Raw genomic sequence first — 16,695 nt, forward strand, 5'->3', positions numbered from 1 at the left:
TAACAATTGGGGAGCCCCCACCAAGATCATCTAACCACCGTCCAGATAGAAAAACCAAGTCAAGGGTGTGGCCTCCCACATGAGTCGGTCCATGAATTACTTGCGTCAGGTCCATGGCCATCATGGAAGCCATGAACTCCCGAGCTAACTCAGATGATCCTCCCAGGGATGGTAGATTGAAGTCACCCAAAACTATAAGTTTGGGGAACTCAATCACCAACCCCGAGAGGATGTCGAGAAGCTCAGGCAGGGCTGCTGCTGCGCAACTAGGCGAAAGGTACACCAGCAGCAAGTCCAACTGCGCCCTATCCTACCTACCGCCACTCCCCCGCCCCTACCCTGAGTCCGAGGCCGGTGTACCACCCGGAAGCCTGGTGGGCAAAGATCAACCAGGGGGATACCACCCTCTGGGCCCAACCAAGTCTCCGTGATGCAAGCCATGTCCGCATGCTCACCCTCGACCAGATCTCGGACGAGAGGAGCCTTATTAACGGCGGTGGCTGCACATCCTCACTCCCGGGGCCTTGGGGTGAAGGCAGAGGGTCGGAGCGCCTCACCGCTTGTAGATAGCGGGGATGCCCTCCCGGATATCGATACGGCCCTCTCTTCATACACCTGCTGCCATTCCTTAACGTCGTGGGAATAGGAAGTCCCACGACCCGCTCCCGAGCTCCTGAGGCAGCAGACCCCGGCTCCTCTCCCCCGCGATCTGTCCCAGGCCTGGCCTGAACAACGGTTGGTGGATTACCCCCATTTCCAACCAACCACGACTTTCCCCCCTCCCTAACCCCACAAAAAATGATTAAAAAAGTAATCACGGGCCTCTTATTAAATTTATACCGGAGGCCCCTGCCCCTGCCCAACCATCTCTCAGGGTCCCAGCAATCGGGCCCTTCATCAAGAGGAAGAGTGAGGCACCCAGGATGGGGGGGCCCCCTGAGGGCGAACAAACCTTTACACGTGGGGGTGGGCTATTTGTGTGTATCAAAACTCTTTTCCAAAGACACCTTAAACTATAGTGCCAAATTTCAGTTTCCCATCATTTTTAGATACCGTAAGTGAAAAATAGAGTGTCAATAAAAACCAAATCCAGTTTTAAAAAATCAAGGAACTTCCTGCCCAAAAGAACAACTGATCAACAATCCACATAATTTTCATTGCCCTCTTCACTGAAGCCATTCCTCCAAAATACTTAAACCCTTGGCCACCATCAATTCTTACTACAGGTGACTATTTTATAATTAAATGTCTAAACTTTATTTCTGTAAACTGATGACAATTCAATGGATTATTTACAGGGATAATACACTGGAGCCTTTAAGGATTCATCCAGAGAAGCTGAATTCAGTAGCACAGGTTCCTTGCTCAAAATCTGTTTTGAATGGAGCTCTTTTCTCTCAGCTTTTATCTTTGGATAACATGGGTATCTTGCAAAAGGATTTTGAATCTGTAACATCAAGCAGGAGGAGCCATAACACAGCTATGGGATCCATGTCTTTGACTCCTCAGCCATTTATGTCATCTACTGTACAACCCACCATTAATCATTATAAACATAAATTAGACCGTATTGAAGCCCTAAAGGCAACTGCAGCCTCTCTTTCAAACAGAATTGAAAGTGAAGCCAAAAAATTAGCTGGGGCTGGCATTAACTATGAAGCAGCATGGGATACTGAACGTGACTTGTTGCAAAGAGATGAAGGTGAGACCTGCTGGGCAAAAGCCAGCAGCCCTCCTGTGAGAGAAGATGATGTCTTTTCAGCTAGGCTTCAGAAAATGTTGGCAACCTGCAATTCACACACAACTTTTGATGATAACCTTCCTGGAATGGGAAATCTCAATGAGTTTAAAAAGCTCCCAGAGACTATTAGTTCTCACACAGGTGCTCTCGGTCTTCCAGGCAATAATACATCTGAAGGAATATTGGGAAACCTGTCTCAAAAGCAAACATGCCCTGCTGGGCCTGAAAACAAACCTGTGGTTCTGAATGATAGTGGGAGTTCCTTAAGTGAAGGTCTACTCAGCACTGGCTTTCTCTCTGAGGAAGAAGGTGAAAAATCTAATCCATCCTTGAAGATTGCTGAGGCATTAAATGAAAAAGAGTTCTGTGATGCAGATAAAACTGCTTATGAACCCATAAAAGAATTTCAGAAGGAGGCAGAAAATTATTTACCTATTTTCACACAGATTAGGAATGGTCCAAAACCATGGGAAGAACTTCTCAAGGGAAGTCCACATAGTGTCATCAACATCTTTATAAAATCTTATCAGTTGTGTGGGAAAGGTGAGCAAATGCATATCTTTTGATATTTCTGATTTTTTGTTAGGTAAACAATTAAATGAATATGTGTTGAAGTCCTGTGTTCTATATGCAATACCTGAGCCTAGTTTTGCTGATATCAGTACCTGCCAATATGTACAACATTTTTAATTTGTTTTGGAAATGTTGGCTGCTATACTTTTTTGGAATGAAGTCAATCATTTGTTAAAAAGTTCCACCTCTTTGCATTGCCAGAGAAAGAATCTTTTTTAGTTCTTTGTGTAGGTGTTTAGAATTTTCCGAGTTATTTTGTATGATTGGTCTTTCGGTCATGATCATTTTACCTATTTGCATACTCTATGTTAATCTTTTTGTTGAAATGGAAATTCTTCTGAAATATTGGTTGTATTTCATTTTTCACTTTCCTCCTTCTGCCAGAATCCGAAGAACATGCAGGGCAGGGATCATCAACACATCGACCTTTACTTCCTGCCATGAGCCCTCCAGATAGTATTGCTTCTTATGAGGATGGGTTCATCTCATCACAAGGAAGTGGTACATCGATGGACAAAAAGTCTACCCCTGAGCACAGGTATATATTTTTCAAACGGGTAATGAAGCTATAAAATAAGAGGGGAAAAGTTATTTTCATTGGATAATATGTGGTTATATACACACACACACACACACACACACACACACACATATATATATATATATATATATATATATATATATATATGTGTGTGTGTGTGTGTGTGTGTGTGTGTGTGTGTGTGTGTTTTAGCTAATGTCTCAATACCCTTAGTCTAGTATTCTTTAATGATACAAATTGCTGTCTGAAAATTCTGAATTCTCAGGTATAAAATTTTGGTATTTCAACATTTTTGTTAGAAAGTTTTAAATTGGGACTGCGACAGGTAGACCTTGACTTACAGCCAGCTTTTTAACGACCATTCCACAATAATGACTGCCTTGGAATGGATGCCTTATGACTCATAAAGCACTTCTGGCCATCGAAAAACATTGCACTCCCCCCCCCCCGGCCCTTGGTCACATGTTCACATTTTGGGCTGTTGGCAATAAGTTGCCAAGTGCCTGGCAATCCTGTGATCAGCATTTGCAATCTTCTCTTGTCGGTTTCCCGAGAAAGCCAGGGGAGAAGCAGGCTGGGGAGACTTCAGGCGAAGGGGACGTAGGATTTGCGGTCAGTTCCCCGAGTGCACCAAGGGATTTCTCCTCTTTTCTGTGCAAGGAGAGGAAATCTTCCTGCACGCTGGAGGAATGGAGCTCAAATCCAGTGGGAATGGTAGGGAACACAGCGAACGCCTGTGGAGATTCTCAGTCAGCCAGGTCATAGTTGGTTGGAAGGTGCTTTTATCAAAAGGCAATTGGACTGTGTTTTTCTTTCTCCTTGAGGAAGAAGAAGAAAACATTTCACTTCTCATCCAAGAAGCTTCATCAGTTGTGACGATGGAGGGATAGAAGGATAGGTAGTGAACACAGCGGTCTCATGATTGTTCTTGCTGATGGAGTGAGGAGAGGGCCCAGACCTCCTGCATAAGGTGGGAGGCCTGTGCCGTCTCACTGCCTTATCGTGCCCTGGAGGCTGCAGCCCTCTCCCTGATGCTCTGCTTAACAACCGAAATCATCCTTTAATGACCACAACTGAGAAAGCTGAAATTGCAGTCGCTGAGCAAAGCGGTCATATTTAATAACCATTTCACTCAACAACCGAGATTCCAGGCCCAATTGTGGTGGTTAAATGGAAGCCTGTTTGTATACCCCTTCTTGGATTACTGCCTTGTTGTGGTGAAGGGGCTTGCGTAATTCAATGAAGCTATGAGCTATGCCATGCAGGGCCACCCAAGACGGAAAGGTCATAGCAGAGAGTTCTGACAAAACGTGATCCACTGAAGAAGGAAATGGCAACCCACTCCATTATCTTTGCCATGAAAACCCTATGGACAGTTCCAAAAGGCAAAACGATATGATGCTGGAAGATGAGCCCCTCAGGTCGAATGGTGTCCAATATGCTACTGGGGAAGAGCAGAAGGCTAGTACTAGTAGCGCCAGAAAGAATGAAGCGACTGGGCCAAAGCTGAAAGGACTCTCAGCTGTGGATGTGTCTGGTGGTGAAAGGAAAGTCCGATGCTGTAAAGATTTTTTCTCCATAGGAACCTGGAATGTAAGATCCATGAATCAATGAAAGCTGGACGTGGTCAAACAAGAGATGACAAGACTAAACATCGACATCTTAGGTATCAGCGAACTAAAATGGACAGGAATGGGTGAATTTAATTCAGATGACCATCAGGTATACTACTGCGGGCAAGAATCCCTCAGAAGAAATGGAGTAGCCTTCATAGTCAATAAAAGAGTAGGAAAAGCAATACTGGGATACAATCCTCAAAATGACAGAATGATCTCAGTTCGAATCCAAGGGAAACCATTCAATATCACAGTAGTCCAAGTCTATGCCCCAACCACCAGTGCTGAAGAGGATGAAATTAACCGGTTCTATGAAGCCCTACAGCACCTTATAGAACTAACACCAAAAAATGATGTTCTTATCATCATGGGGGATTGGAATGCTAAAGTAGGAAGCCAAAAGATAACCGGACAGGTTTGGCCTTGGAGTACAAAATGAAGCAGGGCACAGGTTGATAGAATTTTGTCAAGAGAATATGATGGTCATAGCAAACACTCTTTTCCAACAACCCAAGAGACGGCTCTACACATGGACATCACCAGACGGTCAACACAGAAATCAGATTGACTATATGCTCTGCAGCCAAAGATGGAGAAGCTCTATACAGTCAGTAAAAACAAGACCAGGAGCTGACTGTGGCTCAGACCATGAGCTTCTCCTTGCAAAGTTTAGGCTTAAACTGAAGAAAGTAGGGAAAAGCACTAGGCCACTCAGGTATGAATTAAATCATATCCCTGTTGAATATACAGTAGAGGTGACAAATAGATTTAAGGAATTAGATCTGATAGACAGAGTGCCTGAAGAACTATGGACAGAGGTTCGCAACATTGTACAAGAGGTAGCAACCAAAACCATCCCAAAGAAAAAGAAATGCAAGAAAGCAAAATGGCTGTCTGAGGAAGCTTTGCAAATAGCTGAGGAAAGGAGTGAAGCAAAAGGCAAGGGAGAAAAAGAAAGATATGCCTAATTAAATGCAGAATTCCAAAGAATAGCTAGAAGAGATAAGAATGCCTTCTTAAATGAACAATGCAAAGAAATAGAAGAAAACAATAGAATAGGGAGGACCAGAGATCTTTTCAAGAAAAATGGAGAGATGAAAGGAACGTTTCGTGCAAAAATGGGCATGATAAAGGACCAAAATGGCAGGGACCTAACAGAGGCAGAAGAGATTAAGAAGAGGTGGCAAAATTACACAGAAGGAACTATACAAGAATGAGCTTAACGTCCCTGATAATCACAATGAGGTGGTCACTGACCTCGAGCCAGACATCCTAGAATGTGAAGTGAAATGGGCCTTAGAAAAGCTGAGCAACAACAAAGCTAGTGGAGGTGACAGTATTCCAGCTGAGCTATTCAAAATCTTAAAAGACGATGCAGTAAAAGTGCTACACTCAATTTGCCAGCAAATTTGGAAAACTCAACAGTGGCCACAAGATTGGAAAAGATCAGTTTACATTCCAATTCCAAAGAAAGGCAGTGCCAAAGAATGTTCAAACTACCGCACCATTGCACTCATTTCTCACGGTAGTAAAGTTATGCTTAAAATCCTACAAGCTAGACTCCAGCAGTATGTGGATCGAGAACTACCAGAAGTACAGGCAGGATTTCGAAGAGGCAGAGGAACTAGAGATCAAATTGCTAACATACGCTGGATCATGGAGAAAGCTAGAGAGTTCCAGAAAAACATCTACTTCTGCTTCATTGACTATGCTAAAGCCTTTGATTGTGTGGATCATAACAAACTGTGGCAAGTCCTTAAAGAGATGGGCGTACCAGACCATCTTATTTGTCTCTTGAGAAACCTATATGCGGGCCAAGAAGCAACAGTGAGAACTGGACACGGAACCACTGATTGGTTCAAAATTGGGAAAGGAGTCCGGCAAGGCTGTATACTGTCGCCTTGCCTATTTAACTTATATGCAGAGCACATCATGAGAAAGGCAGGGCTAGATGAATCAAAAGTTGGAATTAAGATTGCCGGAAGAAGCATCAACAACCTAAGATACGCAGATGATACCACTCTAATGGCAGAAAGTGAAGAGGAACTAAAGAGCCTCTTGTTGCGAGTGAAGAAGGAGAGTGCAAAACATGGGTTGAAACTAAACATTAAGAAAACCAAGATCATGGCATCTGGCCCTCTCAATTCCTGGAAAATAGATGGGGAAGAAATGGAGGTAGTGACAGATTTTATTTTCCTGGGCTCCAAGATCACTGCAGATGGGGACTGTAGCCAAGAAATTAAAAGACGCTTGCTCCTCGGGAGGAAAGCCATGGCAAATCTAGACAGCACACTAAAAAGCAGAGACATCACCCTGTCAACAAAAATGCGTATAGTCAAGGCGATGGTCTTCCCAGTTGCATTGTATGGCAGTGAAAGTTGGACCATAAGAAAGGCTGAGCGCCAAAGAATTGAAGCCTTTGAACTATGGTGCTGGAGAAGACTCCTGCGAGTCACTTGGACTGCAAGGCGATCAAACCGGTCAGTCCTAGAAGAGATCAACCCTGACTGCTTCTTAGAAGGCCACATCCTGAAGCTAAAACTCAAATACTTTGGCCACCTAATGAGAAGGAAGGACTCACTGGAGAAGAGCCTAATGCTGGGAAAGATTGAGGGCAATAGAAGAAGGGGACGACAGAGAATGAGGTGGCTGGATGGAGTCACTGAAGCAGTAGGCGTGAGCTTAAATGGACTCCAGAAGATGGTAGAGGACAGGAAGGCCTGCAGGAACGTTGTCCATAGGATCGCGATGGGTCGGACACGACTTCGCAACTAACAACAACAACAACATTTGTATACTATTTATATAAATATGGCATTATGAAATTCCAGCATAAAACCCTTTTTGAGCATTCTGGAGCATGAGAACTCACACTTAAAGAAATAGAAACTAGTGCCAGATTTCTACCAGATTAAAGTATTCAGTATTTGTTTTTATCTTGAACAGTTCCTGAAATGGTATAAAATTTTTATATTTTGAAAGCAGTTAAAATATTTAGCATGATATTATAAGAGATTATTAATATAAATTTATAAAAACCTGGAGGCCACAAAGTAATGAATGCTAGATCACCAGAGAGCACTTTTCTCTGAAGTCCGTAAATGGCATCTGCCAGGACTCTCTGTAGAACTGGGGCACAGAATTCTTCCCTCAATGTGACTGGGGGGCTGCCACGTCAAATTGTAGATCAATCGTGACCGCCTGTAAGCTGAGGGCATATACCAGTCCATTATCTGATTTTTTAAATATAAACGATGCTGCGCCTCAGTGGTTAGATGGCCTAGACATTGGTATTTGAACATAGATCTTTTTGACATTTATATTTTATTGTGTTTTACTAATCTAAGTGATATATTAATATATATTGTTAGTCCGTATATGATATGTCATATGCTACATAAGTAAATCCAAAGTGCTTTCTAAGCAGGCTTATTAGTTTGAAAATTATACTGAGGGCAAAGCAACTTCTAGGTTCCAGACCCCTGAGTATTCTTTGTTTTTTATCATATTGGGTTTGCCTTTCAAAAAAGGAATGAACACAAAGCTTCTCTACAAAATAGATCATCTGACCTGACCCTTACTCTAATAAATATGCAGAGACGAAATGCAGGACTGTGAGGCTAGGAGAATATTGTAAGGAAGGGTTTTTATAAACAAAGCAACAGGCTAGAAGGAAAAGAGACGATGGACTGTGATTGCTATTCCAATATAGCCAGGAGCTCCAAAAGCAGTTTACAGACTGCTAGTGTTTTGTAAGATGTCACGAAAAGTCAGCAAGGTCATTTTCCTTATTGAAATACTGGTTTTAAATTTTATTGTAAATTTCCATTGTATATAATTAATTCTTTTTTTATACACTTTATTGTAAAGTTCATTTGATATATAAGTTAAATTTAACAGATAAAAGTAACTGGTACATTTATTTCTTATTCAACTCTTAACTCCAATTAAGTCATTAGTTTTATTCATGGTGGGGGTTCCATAATACGTTTCCATTTCAAGGGTGCTATGATATCAAAGGGTTTGAAAATCCCTGTGTAAAGGAATTAATTAGCCATAATTATATTTATTCACAAAAATCTAGATGGATTTCACCATGAAAATAAAAATATTAACGATGTGTAATTCTGTGCTTGTATTGGCAGCGGCACAAGTAGTACCAGCCTGAAAGGAGAGCTTGCCAGTAAAAAATTGCCTTATGAACACCAAACTATGGAATTAACCCATCATTCCTCAAGATCGCCATCTTCAGGTTCTTCTCGTGCATCCACATCTTCTAAAAGAAGAGGAAGAAAAGAAAGTAAGAGCTTTTCAGCTGTTTGTTTATTACAAAGATAAGTTTGCTGACCAGTTCATCACGATATACATACATCAAAAAGGCTTTCAGGCCAGTACCAATTACAAAGATTAATTAATCTAAGTCAAATATTAAGGGACCCTTAAGGTAATTTTAAAGGGACGCGGTGGCTCAGTGGGTTAGGACGCTGAGCTTGTCGATCAGAAGATCGGCAGTTTGGCGGGTCGAATCCCGAGTGCCACGTAACAGTGAACGCCTGTTACTCGTCCCAGCTTCTGCCAACCTAGCAGTTCGAAAGCAGGTAAAAATGCAAGTAGAAAAACAGGGACCACTACAGTGGGAAGGTAACAGCGTTCTGTGCGCTTTTGGCGTCTAGTCATGCCAGTCTCATGACCACGGAGACGTCCTCGGACAAGCGCTGGCTCTTTGGCTTTGAAACGGAGGTGAGCACCGGCCCCTAGAGTTGGAAACGACTAGCACGCATGTGCGGGGGAACCTTTACCTTTACCTTTAAGGTAATTTTAGTATTTGTGGAGAATCCTACCACATTCCTGACATCCAACTTCACAGATTTTGGAAAAAAATTGGAACGATTATTAAAATCACCACGAGCAATCAGAGGAACACTATCCAGTTACTATTTTTTGTTTCTAATGTTACTACCGTTATATAATATCGGGTTTGGTAAAATGTATTGTTAAATTTCACTTTTTGTTTGTTGTTGTATGAAGAGTTTTATCATGATTTGAACCATAATCCAGTACAAATACAGGTAGGCTTCAACGTAGGACAACTTGTTCAGCAATCTTTCAAACGATCATGGTGCTGAACCAAGGGTCCTATGATCCATGCCCAAAGTTATGGCTGTTGTAGCAGCCACATGATCAAAATTCAGCCACTTGACAGCCCACCTGCACTTAGAACTGCAAGGGTGCTGCAATTCCCCCCACTCACCTATCTCCCCCCACTTATGCTTTTTTGGCCCCCTGCCATCCTGCACTTCACAACCCCAGCTGACCTTTTCTGCCATCTTCTTGTCTCTGCTTCTAACAAAGCATGCCTGGTCTGGTTGCTACGCCATATGAGGCTGACTTTGCGCTGTAAAAAAGAGGAGAAAGCACAGAACAGCCCCGCCATGAGGCAGTCACTCCTTTGTGCCTCTTCCTGCACCTTATGGGACTGGCTTTATGATGGAAAAAAAATATGAAAAAACAAAAAGCCATCCCGTATGGCTCAGGAGCATGGTGCCAAAAGGATATTTTGGCATGCTCTGGCTTCTTAAAGCTGCTTTGTGGGGGGTTTTTCCCATTGCACAAATTGGCCCCATATGGTGGCTAGGCTGGCACACCTCGCCAGCAGCAAGAGCAAGAAGATGGTAGCAGAGCACAAGGCAGCAGAGGTCTTGGAGTGCAGGGTGGCAAGAGCAACTGGGTCTGTTATGGTTGCAGTTTCCTAGTGGTTCTGAGGCTGTTCGGGACTCTGTAAGGCAGGGTGCAAGATGGCCAGAAAGGCAGAGATTGGAGGAGGTAGGTGGGGGTAGTCGCTTACTTGACTGAGGCTCAGAGTTGGGAGGGATCAAGCCCAGAATGGCTTGGATTGGGGTGGATCTTTGGCTAATGATTGGTAAAGTTTGCTTAATGATGGCCACAGGGATTGCTGTGATAGTGGCCACTAAGCAATATGGTCTTGTGGTATCTTGCTTTACGACTGCACTGCTTAGCAGCTAAAATTCCAGGGTCAATTGTCGTAAGTCAAGGACTACCTGTTAATGTAGACTGTGACATTATTTCTTTCAGACTTTCTCTTTCTTGCCAAATATTGCTTTTCTTTAGCTATTATTAAAATCTAATCTCCTCTTCCTCTCTCTGCTTAATTTTTATTCTCACACCGAATAAAATAGGTTAGACAGAGAACGATTAGTTCAAGATATTTATTTATTTTATTTTATTTATTTTATTACATTTCTATACTTCCCTTTCCCGAAGGACTCAGGGCGGTTTATATGGTAATTAAAAAACCCAAATACAAAAGTTAAAACAGATTTGAAAAGAAAAAAAAAGTCAAGGAAGTTTTATGAATGGGATTTAATGGGAGAGTGGCATAACTCTCAGATACAAATATATACTGCACCTCTCTAGTTCTGGCTTAGAATCTCATATTTTTAAAATCTAAAAATATTCACTGTGTTTATCAGTTGGTGGTGGAATTCTTATTTTTTGTATTCACTTTTAAACATGCTTTTCTAAAATACATTACAGAGACAGAATCATTAAATGGATTTCCAAATGCCTCTCTCTGGGAAGAAAGCAAAGTGTCTCCAACGTGTCCCCAAAGTGACTATGGTTTGGAACAAGTAAAGCACTTACTGTCTAGTAACACAGTGACCAGCAGAGAACAAGAAGCGAACCCAGATTCTGACAATAGTTTAGAGGAACTATCTGGTCACTCATTAATGAGGTAACATACTATCACCAAACTTTGACTTTAAATCGTATAGCATAGTTTATAATTCAGGTAAGTACTGTAGTAGTACAACAGCATATTATATGGATATATTTAGGGAGTAGGAACCAGTGTTTTTGGAACATTAGACATAATTTACATTTCCTTTCCTTATGCAAGTTTTCAACATAGTCACGTAAGTTTAATACAGCTTTCACTGATATTTGTGAAAGCAGTGAGTGGCTTAAGGGGCCAAGCTCTGAGTGCAGAATTTTGCATTTATTTGGTTGATTGATCTGGATCTGATTTGATCTGTAATCAAAAACATTTTTGCAGTTTACAGCATCCATCAATACAAACGATAAAACATCCACTATAAAATCATAAAATAATAAAAGAGATCTAATCTAACATACCCAGTGCTTAAAAGATAATGTCAGCTCATATATCAAAGACTTTATGAAAATGGTTCAGTTTTAATAGCTTACAGAAACGCATAAGATATGGCAGACTGAATTTCGAAGAGAATAAAGTTATCTCAAATATCCCAAAATTCTGAATTTTGAGTTAGTTTGATTTCTTTAGAATCATTACTGAAAATAAACCCTCATCCTAACTTCCGTTGAGTGATATGACAGACAAAATAATTGTCAATATCAAATCATAACTATTCCCTCCCTTTTTTAATTAAAAACTTTTACAATACATTTTTGAATACAAAAAACTCCCTCCTCCCCCTCCCCTCTCCCCAACCCTCCCCTCCCCCCTCCCCGATTTCCCAGAGCTGAATACAGGGTATAGTGATGCAAACATAAGCTAAAATATGCTAACAACAAAAATAAAACATTAAATTCTATCGCACTTTAACTCTCCATAATCATAATATTAATGAAATAACAACTAACTAATTATACATCATAAAAATCCACTACTTATTCAAATGCTAAATGAAACTTTTTAGTCCCATATTCATTCTGAATATATTCAATCCATCTTCTCCATTCCACAATATATCTCTGTTGCGATTGTTCTTTCAAATATACTGAAATCTTTGCCATTTCTGCCAGGTTAGAAACTTTCAAAGTCCACTCTTCTATAGTCGGCAGTTCTTCCTTCCAATATTGCGCTACTAAAAGTCTCGCTGCCGTAACTAGATTCAACATCAACTTAATGTCTATAACAGTAGTATCTGTAATAATACCCAATAAAAACAATTGCGGAGAAAACTTTATCCTTTTCTTAAATATCTTTTGCATATTCCACCAAATTTTAATCCAAAAAGCTTTAACCTTTTTACAAGTCCACCATATATGAAAATACGTTGCATCCTCACAACCACACCTCCAGCATTTGGGCTGGCAGTTCGGATACATACATGCTAATTTTTTAGGGTCTAAATGCCACCTATAAAACATTTTATAAAAATTCTCTCTTAAATTTTGAGCCTGCGTAAATTTTACATTTCTAACCCAGATCTTTTCCCAAGTATCCATTGTTATAACTTCTTGGAAATTCTGGGCCCACTTTATCATACAATCTTTAACAAGTTCCGTTTCTGAGTCAATTTCTATCAATGCATTATATGTCCTTTTAATATGTGCTTGACCTTGATCTCTAATTTGTTTTACCAAATGTTCATCAGTCATCGAAAAGCCAGCTTTCTGATCCTCTTTCCATCTTGCCTGTAATTGCCCATACTGGAACCAAGTTTGTTCAATCTTTTCTTCTTTTAAAATATTATATGGCTTTAATTGCCATACATTCCTTTCTAAACTTAAAATTTCCTTATATGTAGTCTCATCCTGTTTGAATCCCACATTTATATTTTCTATTGCATGTTTAGGTTTTGTCCAAATTGGTATCTTAGAATTTAACTTATGTCTATACTTTTTCCAAACTCGCAACAGAGCATACCTTAAAATATGTATCTTAAACACATTATCCACCTTCTTATCATACAATAAATATGCATGCCAACCAAATAACAAATCATGACCCTCAAGATTTAATAATCTCCCTTGTGTTAAATTAAACCAGTCACTTATCGATGACAAAGCAGCAGCCTCATAATATAATTTAAAATTAGGCATTTTAAGACCACCTCTTTCACGTGTATCTTGCATTATCTTAAATTTAACTCGTGGCTTTTTCCCTGCCCAGACAAATTTATTAATTCCTTTTTGCCATTCCTCCAAATTTAAATCCTTTTTAAGTATAGGTATCATTTGAAATAAAAATAAAATTTTTGGCAAAACATTCATTTTCACTGCTGCAATTCCTCCCAATAAAGATAATTGTAGTTTTTTCCAACTATCTAATTCTTTTTGTATTTTTCCCCATAACATTTCGTAGTTATTTTTATATAACTTCACATTTGAGGCTGACAGATATATCCCCAAATATTTAAACATTTTAACTATTTCAAATCCCGTTAGCTCTTCTAAAACAGCCTTTTGTAATACAGTCATATTCTTAGACAATATTTTAGTTTTTTGTGTGTTTATCTTAAATCTAGAAACTTTCCCATATAACATTATTATCTCCATCAATTCTACAACTGAATAATCCGGCTGAGTTACTGTAATAACCAGGTCATCCGCAAACGCCCTCAATCTATAATCCTGATCTTTTATTTGAATTCCCCTAATTTTATTTGAATCTCGTATTTTAATCAGTAATATTTCCAATGTTAAAACAAACAATAAAGGTGACAGCGGACACCCCTGTCTTGTACCCTTTTCAATATTGCATGATTCTGTCAAACTGTTATTTACTATTATACGGGCTGTTTGCTTCTGATATATTGCCCTAATAGGTTGTAAAAAATTTTCCCCAAATTCCATTTTCTCTAATACTTTCGTCAAAAATTGCCAATCCAATTGATCAAAGGCTTTTTCAGCATCCAAAAAGATCAGCGCTGCGGGGATCTGATTATTTCTTTCCAAAAATTCCAATAGATCTACAATGTGTCTCACATTATTCTTCATTTGTCTACCACTTATAAATCCAGTTTGATCACTATGAATCACTTGTTGCATTACCTTCATTAATCTGTTGGCTAAGATTTTTGCAAATATCTTATAATCAGTATTTAAAAGCGATATTGGTTTATAGTTTTTGGCTTGGGTGGCATCCTGATCTTCCTTCGGGATCAACGAAATAAAGGCAGTTTTCCATGATGGAGGCACCCCTCCTCCCAATTGAATTGTCTTAAACAATTCCCTTAAAGGTTCCACCATTTCTAACTGTAAATTTTTATAATAAATGGCAGTCAAACCGTCAGTTCACGGCGGTTTACCCAGTTTTAATTGTTTAATTGCTAGAAAAATTTCTTCATCAGTTATCAATTGGTTCATCCCTTCCTTTTGTTCTCGCGTAAGAACAGGAATATTGGCTTTCATCAAATATTCATCTATATCTACATCTCTAATCTTATCTCTAGCATACAACTTAGAACAAAAATCAACAAAAGTCTTTTTAATAAGATTCTGCTGATACACTACTTTACCCTTATGTTCTATTCTATCTATATTACAAGCTCTTTGCTTCTTCCTTAACAAGTAAGCTAACCATCTACCCGGTTTATTAGCATTACAAAAAGTGTTATGTCTAGCATACCGTAAGTTAGTTGCCACTTGATCTGCCATTAACATATCAAACTGACCCCTTAATAAAGTAATTACCTCTTTGATCTTCCCATCAGATGGATTCAGAATTAAAGCCTTTTCTTTTTCCTTAATTTCATCCTCTAATTCTTTCCTCTTAAATTCCAATTTACGTCTACGTTTATTGTTCAAATATATTAATACACCTCTCATATAAGCTTTACTTGCATCCCAAACCATCTCAATAGAAGTACCTTTATGCATATTAATTTTAAAAAATTCTTTCATCTTGTTTTTTACACTCTTCCACATTTTCCTGGTATCTAAACAAATTTTCATTTAAACGCCAAGACTATCTATCTCCATTATCTTTTTCTATCTCCAACCATACTGGACTATGATCAGATATAGTTCTTGGACAAATCTTGATGATCTTAATCCTAGGAAAAAAATCATTAGTAATTAATACAAAATCGATCCTGGAGAAAGATTGATGCCTGTCGGAGAAAAAAGTAAAGTCTTTTTCTTGCAAGTTCCTTTCTCTCCAAACATCTCTTAATTCCAAGTCATCTTTCATCTCAAAAAAAAAATTAGGCAGTTTAGCATGACTTGGCGTGCTTTTAAAAAGGCCTCCCTTGTCCATTTGTACATCCAAAACGCCATTCCAATCTCCCATAAAAATACAAGATTTATAGTCCCACTGAATAATCTTGCTGTGTAATAAAATGTAAAAATCTCCTTGCTGTTGATTAGGAGCGTATAATCCAACCAAAAGCGTTTTCTTGCCTTCTATTAATATTTCAATTATAACATATCTTCCTTGTTACTTACTGTCTAGTAACACAGTGACCAGCAGAGAACAAGAAGCGAACCCAGATTCTGACAATAGTTTAGAGGAACTATCTGGTCACTCATTAATGAGGTAACATACTATCACCAAACTTTGACTTTAAATCGTATAGCATAGTTTATAATTCAGGTAAGTACTGTAGTAGTACAACAGCATATTATATGGATATATTTAGGGAGTAGGAACCAGTGTTTTTGGAACATTAGACATAATTTACATTTCCTTTCCTTATGCAAGTTTTCAACATAGTCACGTAAGTTTAATACAGCTTTCACTGATATTTGTGAAAGCAGTGAGTGGCTTAAGGGGCCAAGCTCTGAGTGCAGAATTTTGCATTTATTTGGTTGATTGATCTGGATCTGATTTGATCTGTAATCAAAAACATTTTTGCAGTTTACAGCATCCATCAATACAAACGATAAAACATCCACTATAAAATCATAAAATAATAAAAGAGATCTAACATACCCAGTGCTTAAAAGATATTAATATTTCAATTATAACATATCTTCCTTGTTTGTCTGCTTCAATTAAATTCGCTGTTAAAGTATTCTTAACATAAATAACAACTCTATTTTTCTTATCAGGCGCGGAAGCAATAAACTGTGTGCCCAACCTAAAGTTTACGAAGTACTTTTGATCAACCGCTCGAATATGTGTTTCCTGTAAGCAAATAACATCGTTTTTAAATTGCTTTAGATATTGAAATACTTTCTTTCTCTTATGTGGTGAATTTAGACCATTAACATTCCAGGTTAGAAGCTTTGTCGCCATCTTTTGCGACCTGAAGCTTTTGGAGCGCCTCTTCCAAAATCACCTGCACTCTCTTTGGTCTCGCTCCTCCCACTGCTTCACTGTAAGTAAGTTTTTGTGATGCGATCATAACTTTCTGCTGTTCTTGCTCTTGTCTCATTCATCTAGCTGCAGCGCGTGTCATTCTTTGGTCTCTGACCTCCTCCGTTGGTACTGAAATCTGATCCACTCCTGTAACTTTCTGGATTTCTCCATCTTTCAACTGCGTAACTCCTTC

General features: G+C 39.3%; 1 protein-coding gene across 1 annotated transcript in view; it reads left to right on the forward strand.

Moving 5' to 3' along the window:
• The window catches only part of LOC310638025 (centrosome-associated protein 350-like), a 130,049-nt gene that overhangs the window by 51,619 nt on the left and 61,735 nt on the right, over positions 1-16,695 (forward strand). Inside the window, exons 12-15 of the mRNA XM_083358712.1 lie at positions 1,299-2,284; positions 2,699-2,852; positions 8,617-8,771; positions 11,027-11,225. Coding sequence (XP_083214838.1) covers positions 1,299-2,284; positions 2,699-2,852; positions 8,617-8,771; positions 11,027-11,225 — 1,494 coding nt within the window. The remainder of the gene's footprint in view (positions 1-1,298; positions 2,285-2,698; positions 2,853-8,616; positions 8,772-11,026; positions 11,226-16,695) is intronic.

This window comes from Vipera ursinii, assembly GCF_947247035.1.
Source record: "Vipera ursinii genome assembly, chromosome: 3".
Lineage (NCBI taxonomy): Eukaryota > Metazoa > Chordata > Lepidosauria > Squamata > Viperidae > Vipera > Vipera ursinii.